The sequence below is a fragment of the Somniosus microcephalus genome, chromosome 10 (assembly GCF_052327205.1).
Source record: "Somniosus microcephalus isolate GS21.2 chromosome 10, FLI_Smic_1.0, whole genome shotgun sequence".
In the NCBI taxonomy this organism is placed as follows: domain Eukaryota; kingdom Metazoa; phylum Chordata; class Chondrichthyes; order Squaliformes; family Somniosidae; genus Somniosus; species Somniosus microcephalus.
This window is the reverse complement of record NC_140996.1, coordinates 120,519,908-120,534,931: the sequence shown is the minus strand read 5'-3', so window position 1 is coordinate 120,534,931 and position 15,024 is coordinate 120,519,908. Positions and strand designations below refer to the sequence as shown.

Genomic DNA, 15,024 nt, shown 5'->3' with positions numbered 1-15,024 from the left:
AACTCCCTACTCAACAGCATTGTGGGAGCACCTTCACCACATGGACTGCAGCGGTTCAATAAGAAGGACCCAACACACCTTTTCAAGGGCAACAAGGGATGGGCAATAAATACCACCTTTGCTAGCATTGGCCACATTACCAAGAATTAAAAAAACAAGGGGCTAAAAATTTGAGGTCTTACCTCCAGCCGTTACCGCCCGATTCAGGGAAAGAAATGGCAGGCATCGCACTTTCACCCGCTGCTGATGGATCCTGCAGCGGCTGCCATTTTTGGCAAGTCAGCAGCACTGCCATTGCCTGCGCGCGCCGAAAGTATTGTAATGATTTGGAGCATGATGTCAATCAGCATACAACGCCGAGTTGACGCCCGCTCATCCATTTTGGATATCGCTGCTCCTCTTGCTGCCCTCTCTAATACACACCCGTGCGTGCTGCCACTAAAAGTGCTTCAGCAGCGTTAACAGCCATGAGGACGCTTCAACTGTCAAATGTAAGACAGCAGGACTGGCAGATTTTAGACAAAGAGGGAGGTTGACAAGTGGAAAACACCTCCGATGGATGCCAGAACGTCAAATGCCTCCTTTGCCAAGGTTGTTCTTTTATACTTTCATTTTGCCCCATCAGTGGTGGTGGGGCGGGGGGTGGGGGTTGCATTTTCTGGCAGCTTTCCGGGAGGCTTGCAGTAATTGTGGGTCAGTAAATCAATGGGTGAAACCTTATGGAACAAGCTTTTAGTTCAGAACTGAACACCTGTACAAAACTGCAAATCCCTCGGCTGATTCCCAGCAAATAAAAAAACTGAATTCCTAAAGAGCATCAGATTGCCTGGAACTCCATTGCATCGTTTGAAGATTATCTCTGATAAGATCTCTTTTATCTTTATGATGATAGCGTCACCAGAACGCCATCCCCTAGCAAATCTCGACTCAACTGCTTAAGATTTTAGGGAATTATAATTAATTTATTCAAAATTCCATAACCAATTATTTATCAAATAATTATTTTGTGTCAAGTATGCAAGACCCACGAAAAGCTGACATGATTACTACACATTTAAGCACTTTCAAGAGTAACCATTGGGGAAAGATTAGTGTTGCCGAGAACGCAGATGCATTCATTTCATGAACTATTAAAAAATCAACAAACATAGTTAATAATTGGGTGGCAGGTAATATTATTGTAGCAAGTACGGCAGCTGTTCCGTACATGGCCTACAGATTCGCTCCTTTCTTCCCCGTTCTCCTTCACTGCAAGCGGGACACAGACGCGACCTACGGCCTACTGCTGAGCTTAGCGCTGGAAAGAGCGTGTTACACAACACATTCTCTGCACCACTGATGTTAATTAGCCGGCAGCCATTAGTCTTGGCCGACAGTGTTACCAGCAGGTTTCCAGCATACTGGAATTTTTAGCCCAAGTAGTCTTGAAAGCACAGAGGCAGTGGAGGGGTCAACAGAGGTTGTGCAGTTGTGCGACCAAACCCAGTGTATGATGATGGTGATTTCTTCGGCAGCCCCTCCCAAGCCTGCGACCTCCACCACCTAGAACGACAAGAGCAGCAGGTGCATAGGAACACCATCACCTCCAAATTCCCCTCCAAGTCACACACCATCCTGACTTGGAAATGCATTGCTGTTCCTTCATCTTCGCTGTGTCAAAATTTTGGAACTCCCTCCCTAACAGCACTGGGAGCACCTTCACCTCATGGACTGCAGCAGTTCAAGAAGGTGGCTCACCACTACCTTAAGGGCAATTAGGGATGGGCAATAAATGCTGGCCTTGCAAGCGACGCCCACATCCCAGGAACGAATAAGAAAAAAGAATGCCCGCTTTCCTGGCAGCAGTCATGATGCTTCATCCAGTCCAGTGTGCCAGCAATCTTCCAGCCAGCACATCAAACCCGATGGTGGCTGCTCGGAGACGGGGGCTATCCTGTCTGATGATTCCAGTCCGCAACCCCACCACTCATGCCCAGCACACATAATGAGAGCCTTGCTGTCACCAGGAACATCATCGAGCAGACCATCGGGGTGCTCAAGCAAAGGTTCTGCTGCCTTAACCGCTCAGGAGGAGTCCTCCAGTACTCGCCGGAGCGGGTGTCCCATTTTGTGGTGGTCTGCTGCATGCTCCACAACTTGGCCATCATGAGGGCGCAGCCCTTGCCACCAGGGATTGCGAGACCACCTCTGGAGGAAGAGGAGGGAATGAGGAGGCAGGCAGCAAATCCCCGTTCCGGCTCCGATTCCAATGAATGAAACCCCAGATACCCGTTGCTCACCACTTCCCCATCGTATCCCTCTGTCAGGGAAAATCACAGTGTCCTCTTGGGCTCAAAGCTGAAATGAGAGTCAGCACATTCCAAACAAAAACCATAAATTTATCCGAATCCAATCAAAATTACAATATCAACTAATCACCCTTGTGCATTCCCTTAGTGCCTGTCGTTCGTGTGCCTTTACCTACTCTAGTGCTCCTATGCAGTCCTCCCCCAGTGGCTGCAGCATGGCTGGTGGAAGGCTGTTGAGTTTCCGTGGGGGAGATTACAGATGGCCTTGCATGACGACCTCGACCAGCTGTGGATCTAGAAGGTCCGACTGTAGACTTAAACTGTATTAAACTTTTTTCGGCACTGGATCCAGGTCCTTGGGACCACACTGAGGCTGTGACAGAGTCAGCAATCTCCTCCCAGAGCCTTCTGCAAGTGCCCTTGGATGCCCCCCTGTCACCCTGTGGGAATAGGACAAGCCCGTCTTCGTTGCGCGGCCACAACCAAGGCCTCCAGTGTAGCATCTGAAAACCTTCGTGCTCGCTTCCTTGGTTGCTGAGCCATGTCTTCATCCACAATGACAATGAGGTACTTCTGCAACAAATCACCACCCCTTTAAGTAATGCAGAGAGCCTAGGCCAAACATTAGACTGCACCCAATATTGGCTCCACTGTTTAACCCAATCAGCAGCATGTTTAGTGCTGAGATCAGCGCTCTAATCATTATAGTGAGCAGGCAGCACATATTTTGCGTGCTGCCTGGACCACTTTGAACGGGCACAGGTGATGTGCCATCAATAACTCAAAGACAAGAAATTAAAGGATTCAACTGAAGGCTTTTAATCGCTAAGAACATTGCACGCCATTCCACATCGGATTCGTCTGGCAGAATGACTCATACAGCTCTTGAGACCTTTATATGACAAAAGACAGGGGCGGAGCCAATACACACAATAGGGGAAAAGGGGGCGGTACACACAATACAATGCGGGTAAAACACAGGGGCTGATGAAGACATATATTTCATCACATTCACCCCTTCTACAGATTTAGTCTGTCCGGGGGTGTGATAGTCCTTCCTGAACGTCGCAACAGTACCTCGGGTTCCGACCGGGAGTCCGTGGTGCCCTCCTGGGCATACCCATTGTGGTAAACCACTGTTATAGTTATCACTGTATATTGTTCTCACTGTTCTCACTGTCACATCACTACACGAGGTCGCCTCTTGTCGCACTGTTATACCTGGGCTGACCACCTCCGACTCCGCCCATTACCTGCCCAGGTATAAAGGTAGCTGACTGGCTAGTATTCCTCCCTGTTGGATCGGATCACCCACGAGGGTGGGCTCTGTTATTTAGCCAATAAAAACCTTCAGTTACGTTCTTAACTCGTCGCCTTTTATTGGACTAATTGATAGGCATATCAATTTTATTGGCTAAATTTTAAAGATGTCTGATAATGAACAGCAACAGCAAGGAGCTCACCCAGCAGCACAGCAACAGCAGCCTCCAGACAACGGGCCACACCAGCCGGCTTGGCTGCAAGCCTTGAAACCACCATACCTGGATCTAAACCCACAGGCACCAAACTCAGCCAACGACTTCAAACACTGGCTGGACTGCTTCGAATCGTACCTGGAGGAAGCCGTCGTCCCTCAGAGATCCAAACTAAGAGTCCTGAAAGCCCAAGCGAGCCCGAGAGTATATACACTCATCCAGGACATGACTACGTACGACGACGCCATCAACCTACTGAAACAGCAGTACCGGAGCCCGGTAAACTACATGTACACTAGGCATCTCTTAAGATCTCGCCAGCAACAGCCAGGAGAATCGATAGCTGAATTTTCACGAGCGCTGAGACAACTCGGCAGGAACTGTGACTTTAAAGCGGTGACGGCTACTGCGAACATGGAAGACAATGTCCGCGACGCCTTGGTGAGAGGCCTACGTTCCGACTACACACGGCAAAGACTGCTTGAAGCTAAGGACATAGACCTGGACAAGGCCGAAGCCCTCGCCCTCACCCTAGAGGCCACCCAGCAAGACCAGGAAGCGTTTGCCAGGTACTATTCGCGACCCTGGGACTCGGGCCCGACCCCCACCCCACCACCCTTCACAGCGCTGCCCCCGGGACCTACCTCAGCGTCTGCATCACGGATCCGACCGGGCCCGCTAGCCCCGGTACCGGCCCCGACATCAGGCAACCCCGATCGGGCCGCTGGCTGCTTCTTTTGCGGCCAGGAGAAGCATCCGAGGTCGCGCTGCCCAGCCAAAAACTCGACCTGCAAAACCTGCCTCAAGAAAGGCCACTTCTCCAAGGCCTGCAGAAGCAAATCCTCAGAAGCCAGCAGTGCCTCATGCGAACCCTGGGGGCGGCCATCTTTGTGCGGGGCAGCCGAAGCCTGCAGAGCCTCATGGGAAAACCAGGGGCGGCCATCTTTGTGCGGGGCAGCCGAAGCCTGCAGAGCCTCATGGGAAAACCAGGGGCGGCCATCTTTGTGCGGGGCAGCCGAAGCCTGCAGAGCCTCATGGGAACAGCAGGGGCGGCCATCTTTGTGCGGGGCAAACGATTTAAACAGAGCCTCATGTGAACTACGGGGGCCGCCATCTTCGCCGCCATCTTGTCATGACAACGACGCGCTCATCTACACCCTAGCTTCCGTGACCCTGGATCAAGCCCGCCCGCACCACCTGGCCAGCTCAATGATGGACATCAAAGTCAACGGCCACGCCACGACCTGCCTGTTCGACAGCGGAAGCACGGAGAGCTTCATCCACCCAGACACGGTGAGCCACTACTCCCTCCCCGTCCTGCCAACGCGCAGCCGCATCTCGATGGCATCGAGGTCGCACGCCACAGACATCAGCGGCTACTGTGTCGTGACATTGTCGGTTAAAGGGACAGAGTATAAAAATTTTAAACTCCTCGTACTCCCCCAGCTGTGCGCTGCCGTCATACTAGGGCTGGACTTCCAATCCCACCTCCAAAGTGTAACCCTAGCATACGGTGGACCCCTCCCCCCACTCACAGTCGACAACCAGCGAAAGTTAAACCGCCCACCGCGTAACACCTGCAGCCTATCCACCCTCAAGGTACCGCCACCTTCCCTGTTCGCTAACCTCACCCCCGACTGCAAACCTGTCGCTACTAAGAGCAGGCGGTACAGCGCTGGGGACAGAGCCTTCATTAGCTCTGAGGTGCAGCGACTCCTGAAAGAGGGCATTATTGAGGGGAGCAGCAGCCCCTGGCGTGCCCAGGTGGTGGTAGTCAAGACCGGCGACAAAAATCGCCTGGTTATCGACTACAGCCAGACCATAAACAGATACACCCAGCTGGACGCATACCCCCTCCCCCGCATATCGGACATGGTCAATGAGATTGCACAATACCGCGTATTCTCGACCATCGACCTCAAGTCGGCCTACCACCAACTCCCCATCAGCCCGGAGGACAGCCAGTACACCGCCTTCGAGGCGAATGGCCGCCTCTACCAATTCCTTAGGGTCCCCTTTGGTGTCACCAACGGGGTCTCGGTTTTCCAACGGGAGATGGACCGGATGGTTGACCAGAACGGACTACAGGCCACTTTCCCCTATCTCGATAACGTCACCATCTGCGGCCGCAACCGGCAGGACCATGACGTGAATCTGGAGAAATTCCTCCGTACGGCCCAACGGCTGAACCTCACCTACAATAAGGAGAAATGCGTGTTTAACACAGCGCGCCTTGCCATCCTTGGCTGTGTAGTAGAGAACGGAGTCATCGGCCCCGACCCCGAAAGAATGCGCCCCCTCATGGAGCTACCCCTCCCCCACTGTCCAAAAGCACTTAGGAGAACCCTGGGGCTTTTCGCCTACTATGCCCAATGGGTACCCAATTATGCGGACAAAGCCAGACCCCTCCTGAAAACCACATCCTTCCCCCTCACGGAAGAGGCGTGCGCGGCCTTCTCCCTCATTAAGGGAGACATAGCCAAGGCCACAATGCACGCAGTGGATGAGTCAATCCCCTTCCAAGTGGAGAGCGATGCATCCGACTTCGCCCTAGCCGCTACCCTTAACCAGGAGGGTAGGCCGGTAGCCTTCTTCTCAAGGACCCTACAGGGCCCCGAGACCCGACACTCGTCGGTCGAGAAGGAAGCCCAGGCAATTGTGGAGGCAGTACGGCGCTGGAGGCACTACTTGGCAGGCAAACGATTTACCCTCCTCACCGACCAACGCTCGGTTGCCTTCATGTTTAATAACAAGCTGAGGGGCAAGATCAAGAACGACAAAATCTTGAGGTGGAGAATCGAGCTTTCCACCTATGATTATGAGATCTTGTACCGGCCCGGTAAACTGAACGACCCCCCTGATGCTCTTTCACGCATTACATGCGCCAGCGCGCAAAGTGATAGACTTCAGACCCTCCACAATGACCTCTGCCACCCCGGAGTCACCAGACTCTACCATTTCATTAAGGCCCGCAACCTGCCATACTCCATCGAGGAGGTCAGGACCATGACCAGGAACTGCCAGATCTGTGCTGAGTGCAAACCGCACTTCTATAAGCCGGACAGAGCAAGCCTGATCAAGGCCACCCACCCCTTCGAGCGTCTGAGCATCGACTTCAAGGGGCCCCTACCGTCATCCGACCGTAATGTGTACTTCCTCAACATCGTTGATGAGTACTCCCGTTTCCCCTTTGCCTTCCCCTGCCCAGACATGACCAGTAACACGGTCATTAAATGCCTGAACAAACTCTTCGCCTTGTTCGGGTTCCCGAACTATATACATAGTGACCGGGGCGCCTCCTTCATGAGCGAGGAACTCCGTCAGTTCCTATTGGAGAGGGGTATTGCAGCAAGCAGGACCACCAGCTACAACCCCCGAGGGAACGGCCAGGTGGAAAGAGAGAACGCGACGGTATGGAAGGCCACCCTCTTAGCCTTAAAGTCTAAGGGCCTCCCAACCTCCCGCTGGCAAGAGGTCCTCCCGATTGCGCTGCACTCCATCCGGTCACTACTTTGCACTGCCATTAACACCACCCCCCATGCTCGAATGTTTGTCTTCCCCAGGAAGTCGACTACGGGAACCACCCTACCAACCTGGCTGACCTCTCCGGGACCCGTCTTGCTGCGAAAGCACGTGAGGGCCCATAAAACGGACCCCCTGGTCGAGAAGGTGAACCTCCTGCACGCCAACCCCCAGTACGCCTATGTGGCTTACCCAGACGGACGGGAGGACACTGTCTCCTTACGAGACCTCGCACCCTCACCCCCCCCTCCCAACCCCCCGAGTCCAGCCGAGGTAGACGGCATGCCGGAACCCCACGAGCCTTTGCCGACTACGCAGACACCAGCTTTAACACCGGATAATGTAACACCGCCGCTGCGACGATCGGAGAGGCTAACGAAGCCTCCGGACAGACTGACATACCAGAGCTGGTAATACACTTCACCCCGCCGGACTCTAATCTAAACAAGGGGTGAATGTGGTAAACCACTGTTATAGTTATCACTGTATATTGTTCTCACTGTTCTCACTGTCACATCACTACACGAGGTCGCCTCTTGTCGCACTGTTATACCTGGGCTGACCACCTCCGACTCCGCCCATTACCTGCCCAGGTATAAAGGTAGCTGACTGGCTAGTATTCCTCCCTGTTGGATCGGATCACCCACGAGGGTGGGCTCTGTTATTTAGCCAATAAAAACCTTCAGTTACGTTCTTAACTCGTCGCCTTTTATTGGACTAATTGATAGGCATATCACCCATGTGCTGGGGGTGTTGCAGGTACTTCTGGGGGTGGTGAGGATACCTCTGGGGATGGTGGAGGTTCTTCTGGGGGTGATGAGGATGGGTCGTCGTCGCTTCCTGCCGAGGCGAGGTCCTTTATGGACACGGTGTCCTCACGCCCATCGGCGTGCTTGACGTACGCGTACTGTGGGTTTGCGTGGAGTAGGTGTACTGCCTCCACAAGGGGATCCGTTTTGTGGCCCCTCACATGCTTCCGTAATAGGACTGTCCCTGGGGTGGAGAGCCACGAAGGTAGGGACACTCCCGAGGTTGATTTGCGGGGAAAAACAAACATCTTCTCGTGAGGAGTGGCGTTAGTAGCAGTACACAGTAGCGACCTTATCGAGTGGAGTACGTCTGGGAGGACCTCTTGCCAGCGGGAGGTAGGGAGGCCTTTAGACCTTAGTGCTAAGGTGACCGCCTTCCACACCGTCGCGTTCTCCCTCTCCACTTGCCCATTACCCCGGGGGTTATAACTAGTGGTCCGACTCGTGGCTATCCCCTTCGACAGCAGGTATTGGCGCAGTTCGTCGCTCATGAACGACGCCCCCCTGTCAGTGTGGATGTAGTCCGGCATGCCGAATGTACAAAACAGGCTGCCGAGGCACTTGATGACCGTGGCACTGGTCATGTCTGGGCAGGGGTAGGTGAATGGGAAGCAGGAGTACTCATCCACAATGTTGAGAAAGTACACATTGCGGTCGGTGGAGGGGAGTGGTCCCTTGAAATCTAAGCTCAGGCGCTCGAATGGCCGTGTAGCTTTGATCAGGTGGGCTCGGTCGGGCCTGAAAAAACGGGGCTTGCATTCCGCACAGGTGCGGCAGTCCCTGGTCATAGACCGGACCTCCTCGATGGAATAGGGCAGGTTACGGGAATTTATAAAGTGAAATAGCCGGGTGACCCCCGGGTGGCAGAGGCCATTGTGGAGGCCCTGTAGCCTGTCCCCCTGGATGCTGGCACACATCCCTCATGATAGGGCGTCGGGGGATTCGTTGAGGGCCCCCGGCCTATATATTATGTCGTACTCAAACGTGGAGAGTTCGATCTGCCACCTGAGAATTTTGTCGTTCTTGATCTTCCCCCTCTGTTTGTTGTTAAACATGAAGGCTACCGACCGCTGGTCGGTAAGCAGGGTGAAGCGTTTGCCGGCTAGGTAGTGCCTCCAGTGCCGCACTGCCTCCACTATGGCCTGGGCCTCCTTCTCTACCGAGGAGTGCCTGATCTCGGGCCCTTGGAGGGTTCTTGAGAAAAAGGCTACGGGCCGCCCATCCTGGTTGAGGGTGGCTGCTAAAGCGAAGTCGGACGCATCGCTTTTGACCTGGAAAGGGATATTTTCGCCCACTGCCCGCAGCGCAGCCTTCTCAATGTCGTGTTTAATGCTGTTGAAGGTGGCGTGGGCCTCGGCCGTGAGCGGGAAGGACGTTGATTTCAGGAGGGGACGGGCCTTGTTGGAATAATTGGGGACCCATTGGGCGTAATAGGAGAAAAACCCCAGGCACCTTTTCAGGGCCTTGGGAGTGTTTGGTAGGGGTAGCTCCCGTAGGGGGCGCAATCGGTCGGGGTCCGGACCAATTTCCCCGTTTTCCACCACGCAGCCCAGGATACAGAGGCGCGTGGTGCTAAAGACACACTTATCCTCGTTGTAGGTGAGATTGAGTCTGAGGGCGGTTTTCAGAAATCTCGCGAGGTTCGCGTCGTGGTCTTGCTGGTCGTGGCCGCAGATGGTGACGTTGTCTAGGTATGGGTAGGTGGCTGTTAACTGGTTCTCATCGACCATGCGGTCCATCTCCCGCTGGAAGACCGAGACCCCATTCGTTACCCCAAAGGGGACTCTGAGGAAGTGGTAGAGGCGTCCGTTCGCCTCGAAGGCGGTGTATGGACTGTCCTCCGGCCTAATGGGGAGCTGGTGGTATGCCGATTTTAGGTCGATGGTGGAAAACACCCGGTATTGTGCGATTTGGTTAACCATATCTGCTATGCGGGGCAGAGGGTAGGCGTCTAGCTGGGTGTATAGATTAACCGTCTGGCTATAATCTATCACCATCCGCTTCTTTTCGCTACCCTTAACTACTACTACCTGGGCGCGCCACGGGCTGGTACTGCATTCGATGATACCCTCCCGCTTGAGTCCTTCTACTTCAGACGCAATGAACCGTCTGTCCTCCCAGCTGTACCGCCTACTCTTGGTCGCTATGGGTCGACAGTTGGGTGCGAGGTTGGCGAACAGAGAGGGCGGCTTGACCTTCAGGGTAGCCAGACCGCACACTGTGAGGGGCGGCTGGGACCCACCGTAGGTAAGCGTGATACTTCGGTGGTGGCACTGGAAATCCAGACCCAAGATCACGCTCACACAGAGATCTGGCATTATCAACAGTTTAAAATCTCTGTAATCAGTGCCTTTTACCGACAACATAACCGCGCAGAAACCTGTAATTTTTGAGGTATGAGTCTTATCAGCCATGGCGATTTTGCCCTGTGTAGGGACTATCGCTAGTGAAAGTCGTTTTACCAGGCTAGGATGAATAAAGCTTTCGGTGCTCCCGCAGTCAATCAAGTATTTAACCTTGTTCCCGTTTACCTCTATGTCCATCATCGATCTAGACAACGGATGCGGCCTGGATTGATCCACTGTGATTGAGGCCACCAGTGGGTCCTGGGGGTCCGTGTAGTCGGGACAAGATGGTGGACTCCATGAGGGTGGACAAGATGGCGTCCAAGATGGCCGCCCCCACGGCGCGCACGCGGTGGTGGCGGAGTTGGAGGCGGGGTTCCCTCTGCAGACTTTGCTGAAATGTCCTTTCTTCCCGCATTTAAAACAGGTGGTGCCCTTCGCTGGGCACAGATGCCTGGAGTGTTTGTCCTGGCCGCAGAAGTAGCATTTCGGGCCCCGATGCATCGCGGCAGTAGTGGGGCTCCTGGGTGGAGGCTGGGGCTCCGACGGTGCTGGGCTGGCATGAGACCTGGGAGGTGAAGATGGCTTCCAAGATGGCGGCGCGCACGAGGCGGAGTGGGCCGCGTGGCCTGAGGAACAGGATTCAGAGTTCCTCTGGGCCATATCCAGCGATCGCGCTATGCCCATAGCCTGTTATAAGTCCAGTCCCTCATTTTCAAACAGATTCTGCCGAATGTAATTTGAACTGAGGCCCGCAATAAAGGAGTCTCGGATCAGCTCCTCCGTGTACACGGTGGCAGACACGGCCTTACAGTTACAGTCTCTGCCCAGTACTTTTAGGCTTAGCATGAAGTCCTCTAGTGACTCACCATGCCGCTGCGTGCGAGTAGTCAGAAGATGCCTGGCGTACACCTCGTTTATTGGCCGCACGTAGTGGGCCTTCAGAATGGTGCAGGCATCCTCGTAGCTGGTGGCATCTCGGATGAGAGGGGAGACCCGATGACTCACCCGGTTTCGCAGGATTCCCAGTTTCACGTCTCCGGTGGCGGTCGCAGCTGCTATGGCGGTGGCTGAGGTTTCGATGAAAAATTCAAAGCATTGGAACCAGTGTCCGAACTGTGTGGCTGCGTCTGTGGCATAGGGGTCCAGATCCAAGCGCTCTGGTTTCAGGAGTCGATCCATCTTGGTGTTTTAGCGATTAAAATTGATGTGCCATCAATAACTCAAAGACAAGAAGTTAAAGGATTCAACTGAAGGCTTTTAATCGCTAAGAACATTGCACGCCATTCCACATCGGATTCGTCTGGCAGAATGACTCATACAGCTCTTGAGACCTTTATATGACAAAAGACAGGGGCGGAACCAATACACACAATAGGGGAAAAGGGGGCGGTACACACAATACAATGCAGGTAAAACACGGGCTGATGAAGACATATATTTCATCACAACAGGCATATAGCGCTGCCCCGTGGCCTGTTTTGGGGCCTAATCCAATTTCTAGGCCTATGAACCCTAGTTCTAGACTCTCCAGCCAGGGGAAGGGGAGCAGAGAGGAGAGGAAGGCCTGTGGAGCCAAGAGATAAAAAGAGAGATAGAAGTAATGGGCACAAGTCTAGAACAGCAGCCAAAAGGCAAATGGCCACAAAGGGAAATACATAGCCAATGCAGAGATTAGGTGAAATATAAACAGAAGTGAGTGAGGAGACAATGTGAAACAGTATAAAGTTAAAGTCTGAATGTTTGTGGTGGGATCAAGTCAACTTGTAGACAGTGTGGAGTCAGCCTGGAGCATCCATCCGTTTAGCTTCAGAGTCAGTTGTGGAGAGGGACTGGATCCAGGAACCATGGAGAGAAGAATATCAATGGAGGCTTGGTCGAGGTTATCCATTGGAAACAGAACCAAGGAGGAGCAGACAATTGATCAGGTGCCAGCAGAGGGCAATCCTGGAGTCCAGTGGAAATGTGTAGTGGCCCCAGGCGTTATTAATGTGCCCTAGTGGACCAGCAAAGGAGAGAAGAGCAGTGGAAGTGAAACCCAGCAACCAACAACAGTGAAGACCAGGGATCCAGGGAGGGTGCAGAGTAAATCCATGGGACCAGTGCAGATGAGGGAGCTGGTCCAAGGATCATCTGTAAGGTGGTGAGGAGCACACAAGATTGGGAACAGCATCAAGAACTTGAGGAGGTTCAGACAAATCCTGCAAAAGATGATTTGAGGAATTCTGAAGTTGATAGCAGTAAAGCAGACAGCATTCAACATCATGGAAGCAGAATGGAAACCAGCAGGAACAGATCACAGCTAGCCCAAGTAAGAGTGAAATATCCCAGTGGAGAAGCAGGAACTGAGCCTGCAAGAGCTGGTCAGGTCGTGGACTACAGACAGTCCAGCAGAAATAGCACTAATACAAAAGCAAAATACTGCAGATGATGGAAATCTGAAATAAAAACAGAAAATGATGGAAATACTCAGCTGGTCAGGCAGCATCTGTGGAGAGAGATACAGAGTTAACGTTTTAGGTCGATGACCTTTCGTCAGAACGTTCTGACAAAAAGTCATCGGACTGAAACGTTAACATCTCCACAGATGCTGCCTGACCTGCTGAGTATTACCAGCATTTTTTGTTTTTATTACAGCAGTGAGAACAGTCTCAGTAGAAAACGTGCAAATCCCTCATTGTTTCACAAGTCCCCAAATCATGCTACACTCCTAGCATCAGATCTCTTATCTATCCATGTTTGTCGTTCTCTTCATCTCCCATCCTGAAATAATCAAAATTCGGATCCATCTCAATACTATAGTATTTGGAGATGGTTAAAATACGTGGCTATTATGTATTTAAACTATACATTTTCTAATTCCAGGTTGATTCTATGGCCAGGCTTTTCTACTTCAATCTTGAGATATGAAACCAAGATTTTATTGTCTGTTGATGTAAGCCATAAGGTGCTACGCAGCGAGACGGTATTAGACTTCATGACTGAGCTATACAACAGAATTGGTGACCGGCATTTCATTGATACCTGTATGAAGGAACTAGTGGGATTCATTGTCCTTACAAGGTATAAAAAAATAAACAGTAATTTCAAAATAAAAAAAGCCAAACGGCTGCAATGCTACAAATAGCACAAAAGCCTACAATGTCACTTGGCATGAAAGTCTTTGTCATCTTATTTTGTTGTGATAATACTAATGACAACAAAGATGAAAATATTGCTGAAATTACACAGATAAAAAATCACAGCTACAAAGAAGAAAACAAAAGCAAAACAGAAATTGCAATCCTATAGTTGTTGGTGGAGCAAACTCCTCACTCAGTTGATGAAATTGTAACTAATAAGTCTAGCTGAATTGGAGTGTTTCTGGTACTAATCTTCAAACCATTTTTCTCAGCTAAATTCATCAGTTAACATAGTTGTTATACTGTAGTAAAAAATTCTGGGTTCGAAGTTTGCTGTTTCTTCGTGTTGTGATTTCTTTGCTATTATTATTCCATTACTTGAGTAGTATTGCTGTCTTGAAAGAGAAGCTTCATGGTCAGACATTCCACATACATGGAAATGAAAGTATAATTCTTCCATGTCAAGTAACTGGCATATAGGTTCCATGTATATCATTGCAAATAATTTGTTGCAAAACATGTAGCAATAATGTCACAAGATCATACAGATTTTTACAAATGTGATTGTGCATCAAGCTAAGAGGTTAATTGAGAACAATGCCACTTTTATTAACACCTTTCAGGTTAGTGTCAATGCGAATGAATGGCCTTTGGAAGACTGTAATACAATCTACAAGCCAAAATATTAGGATTTTTGAGTACTTTTTTAGTTTATTTCACCCCGTTGTTGGTGTTGAGTCGATCTCAGAATTCATATTTCAGTAATTGGAATGTCTGCTATTGGGCTCAGTTTCCTCCATAGCAGAGAGTCATAGAGTAATACAGCACGGATAGAGGCCCTTCGGCCCATCGTGTCCGCGCCGGCCATCAAGCCCTGTCTAATCTAATCCCATATTCCAGCATTTGGCCCGTAGCCTTGTATGCTATGGCATTTCAAGTGCACATCCAAATGCTTCTTAAATGTTGAGGGTTTCTGCCTCCACAACCCTTTCAGGCAGTGAGTTCCAGACTCCAACCACCCTCTGGGTGAAAAAGTTCTTTCTCAAATCCCCTCTAAACCTCCCGCCCTTTACCTTGAATCTATGCCCCCTAGTTATTGACCCATCTACTAAGGGAAAAAGCTCCTCAGCATCTATCCTATCTATGCCCCTCATAATTTTGTACACCTCAATCATGTCCCCCCTCAGCCTCCTCTGCTCCAAGGAAAACAAACCCAATCTGCCCAGTCTCTCTTCATAGCTGAAGCGCTCCAGCCCTGGTAACATCCTGGTGAACCTCCTCTGCACCCTCTCTAACGCGATCACATCCTTCCTGTAGTGTGGCGACCAGAACTGCACACAGTATTCCAGCTGTGGCCTAACCAGTGTTTTATACAGCTCCATCATAACCTCCTTGCTCTTATATTCAATGCCTCGGCTAATGAAGGCAAGTATCCCATATGCCTTTTTTACCACCTTATCCAC

At 51.4% G+C, this 15,024-nt stretch overlaps 1 protein-coding gene across 2 annotated transcripts in view; it reads left to right on the top strand.

Annotated features, from left to right (window-relative positions):
* LOC147111665 (piwi-like protein 4) overlaps positions 1–15,024 on the top strand; it is a 137,081-nt gene that overhangs the window by 59,593 nt on the left and 62,464 nt on the right. For both annotated transcript variants that reach the window (XM_085998766.1, XM_085998765.1), the window contains exon 8: positions 13,305–13,502. In XM_085998766.1, the coding sequence (XP_085854892.1) occupies positions 13,305–13,502 (198 nt within the window). The remainder of the gene's footprint in view (positions 1–13,304; positions 13,503–15,024) is intronic.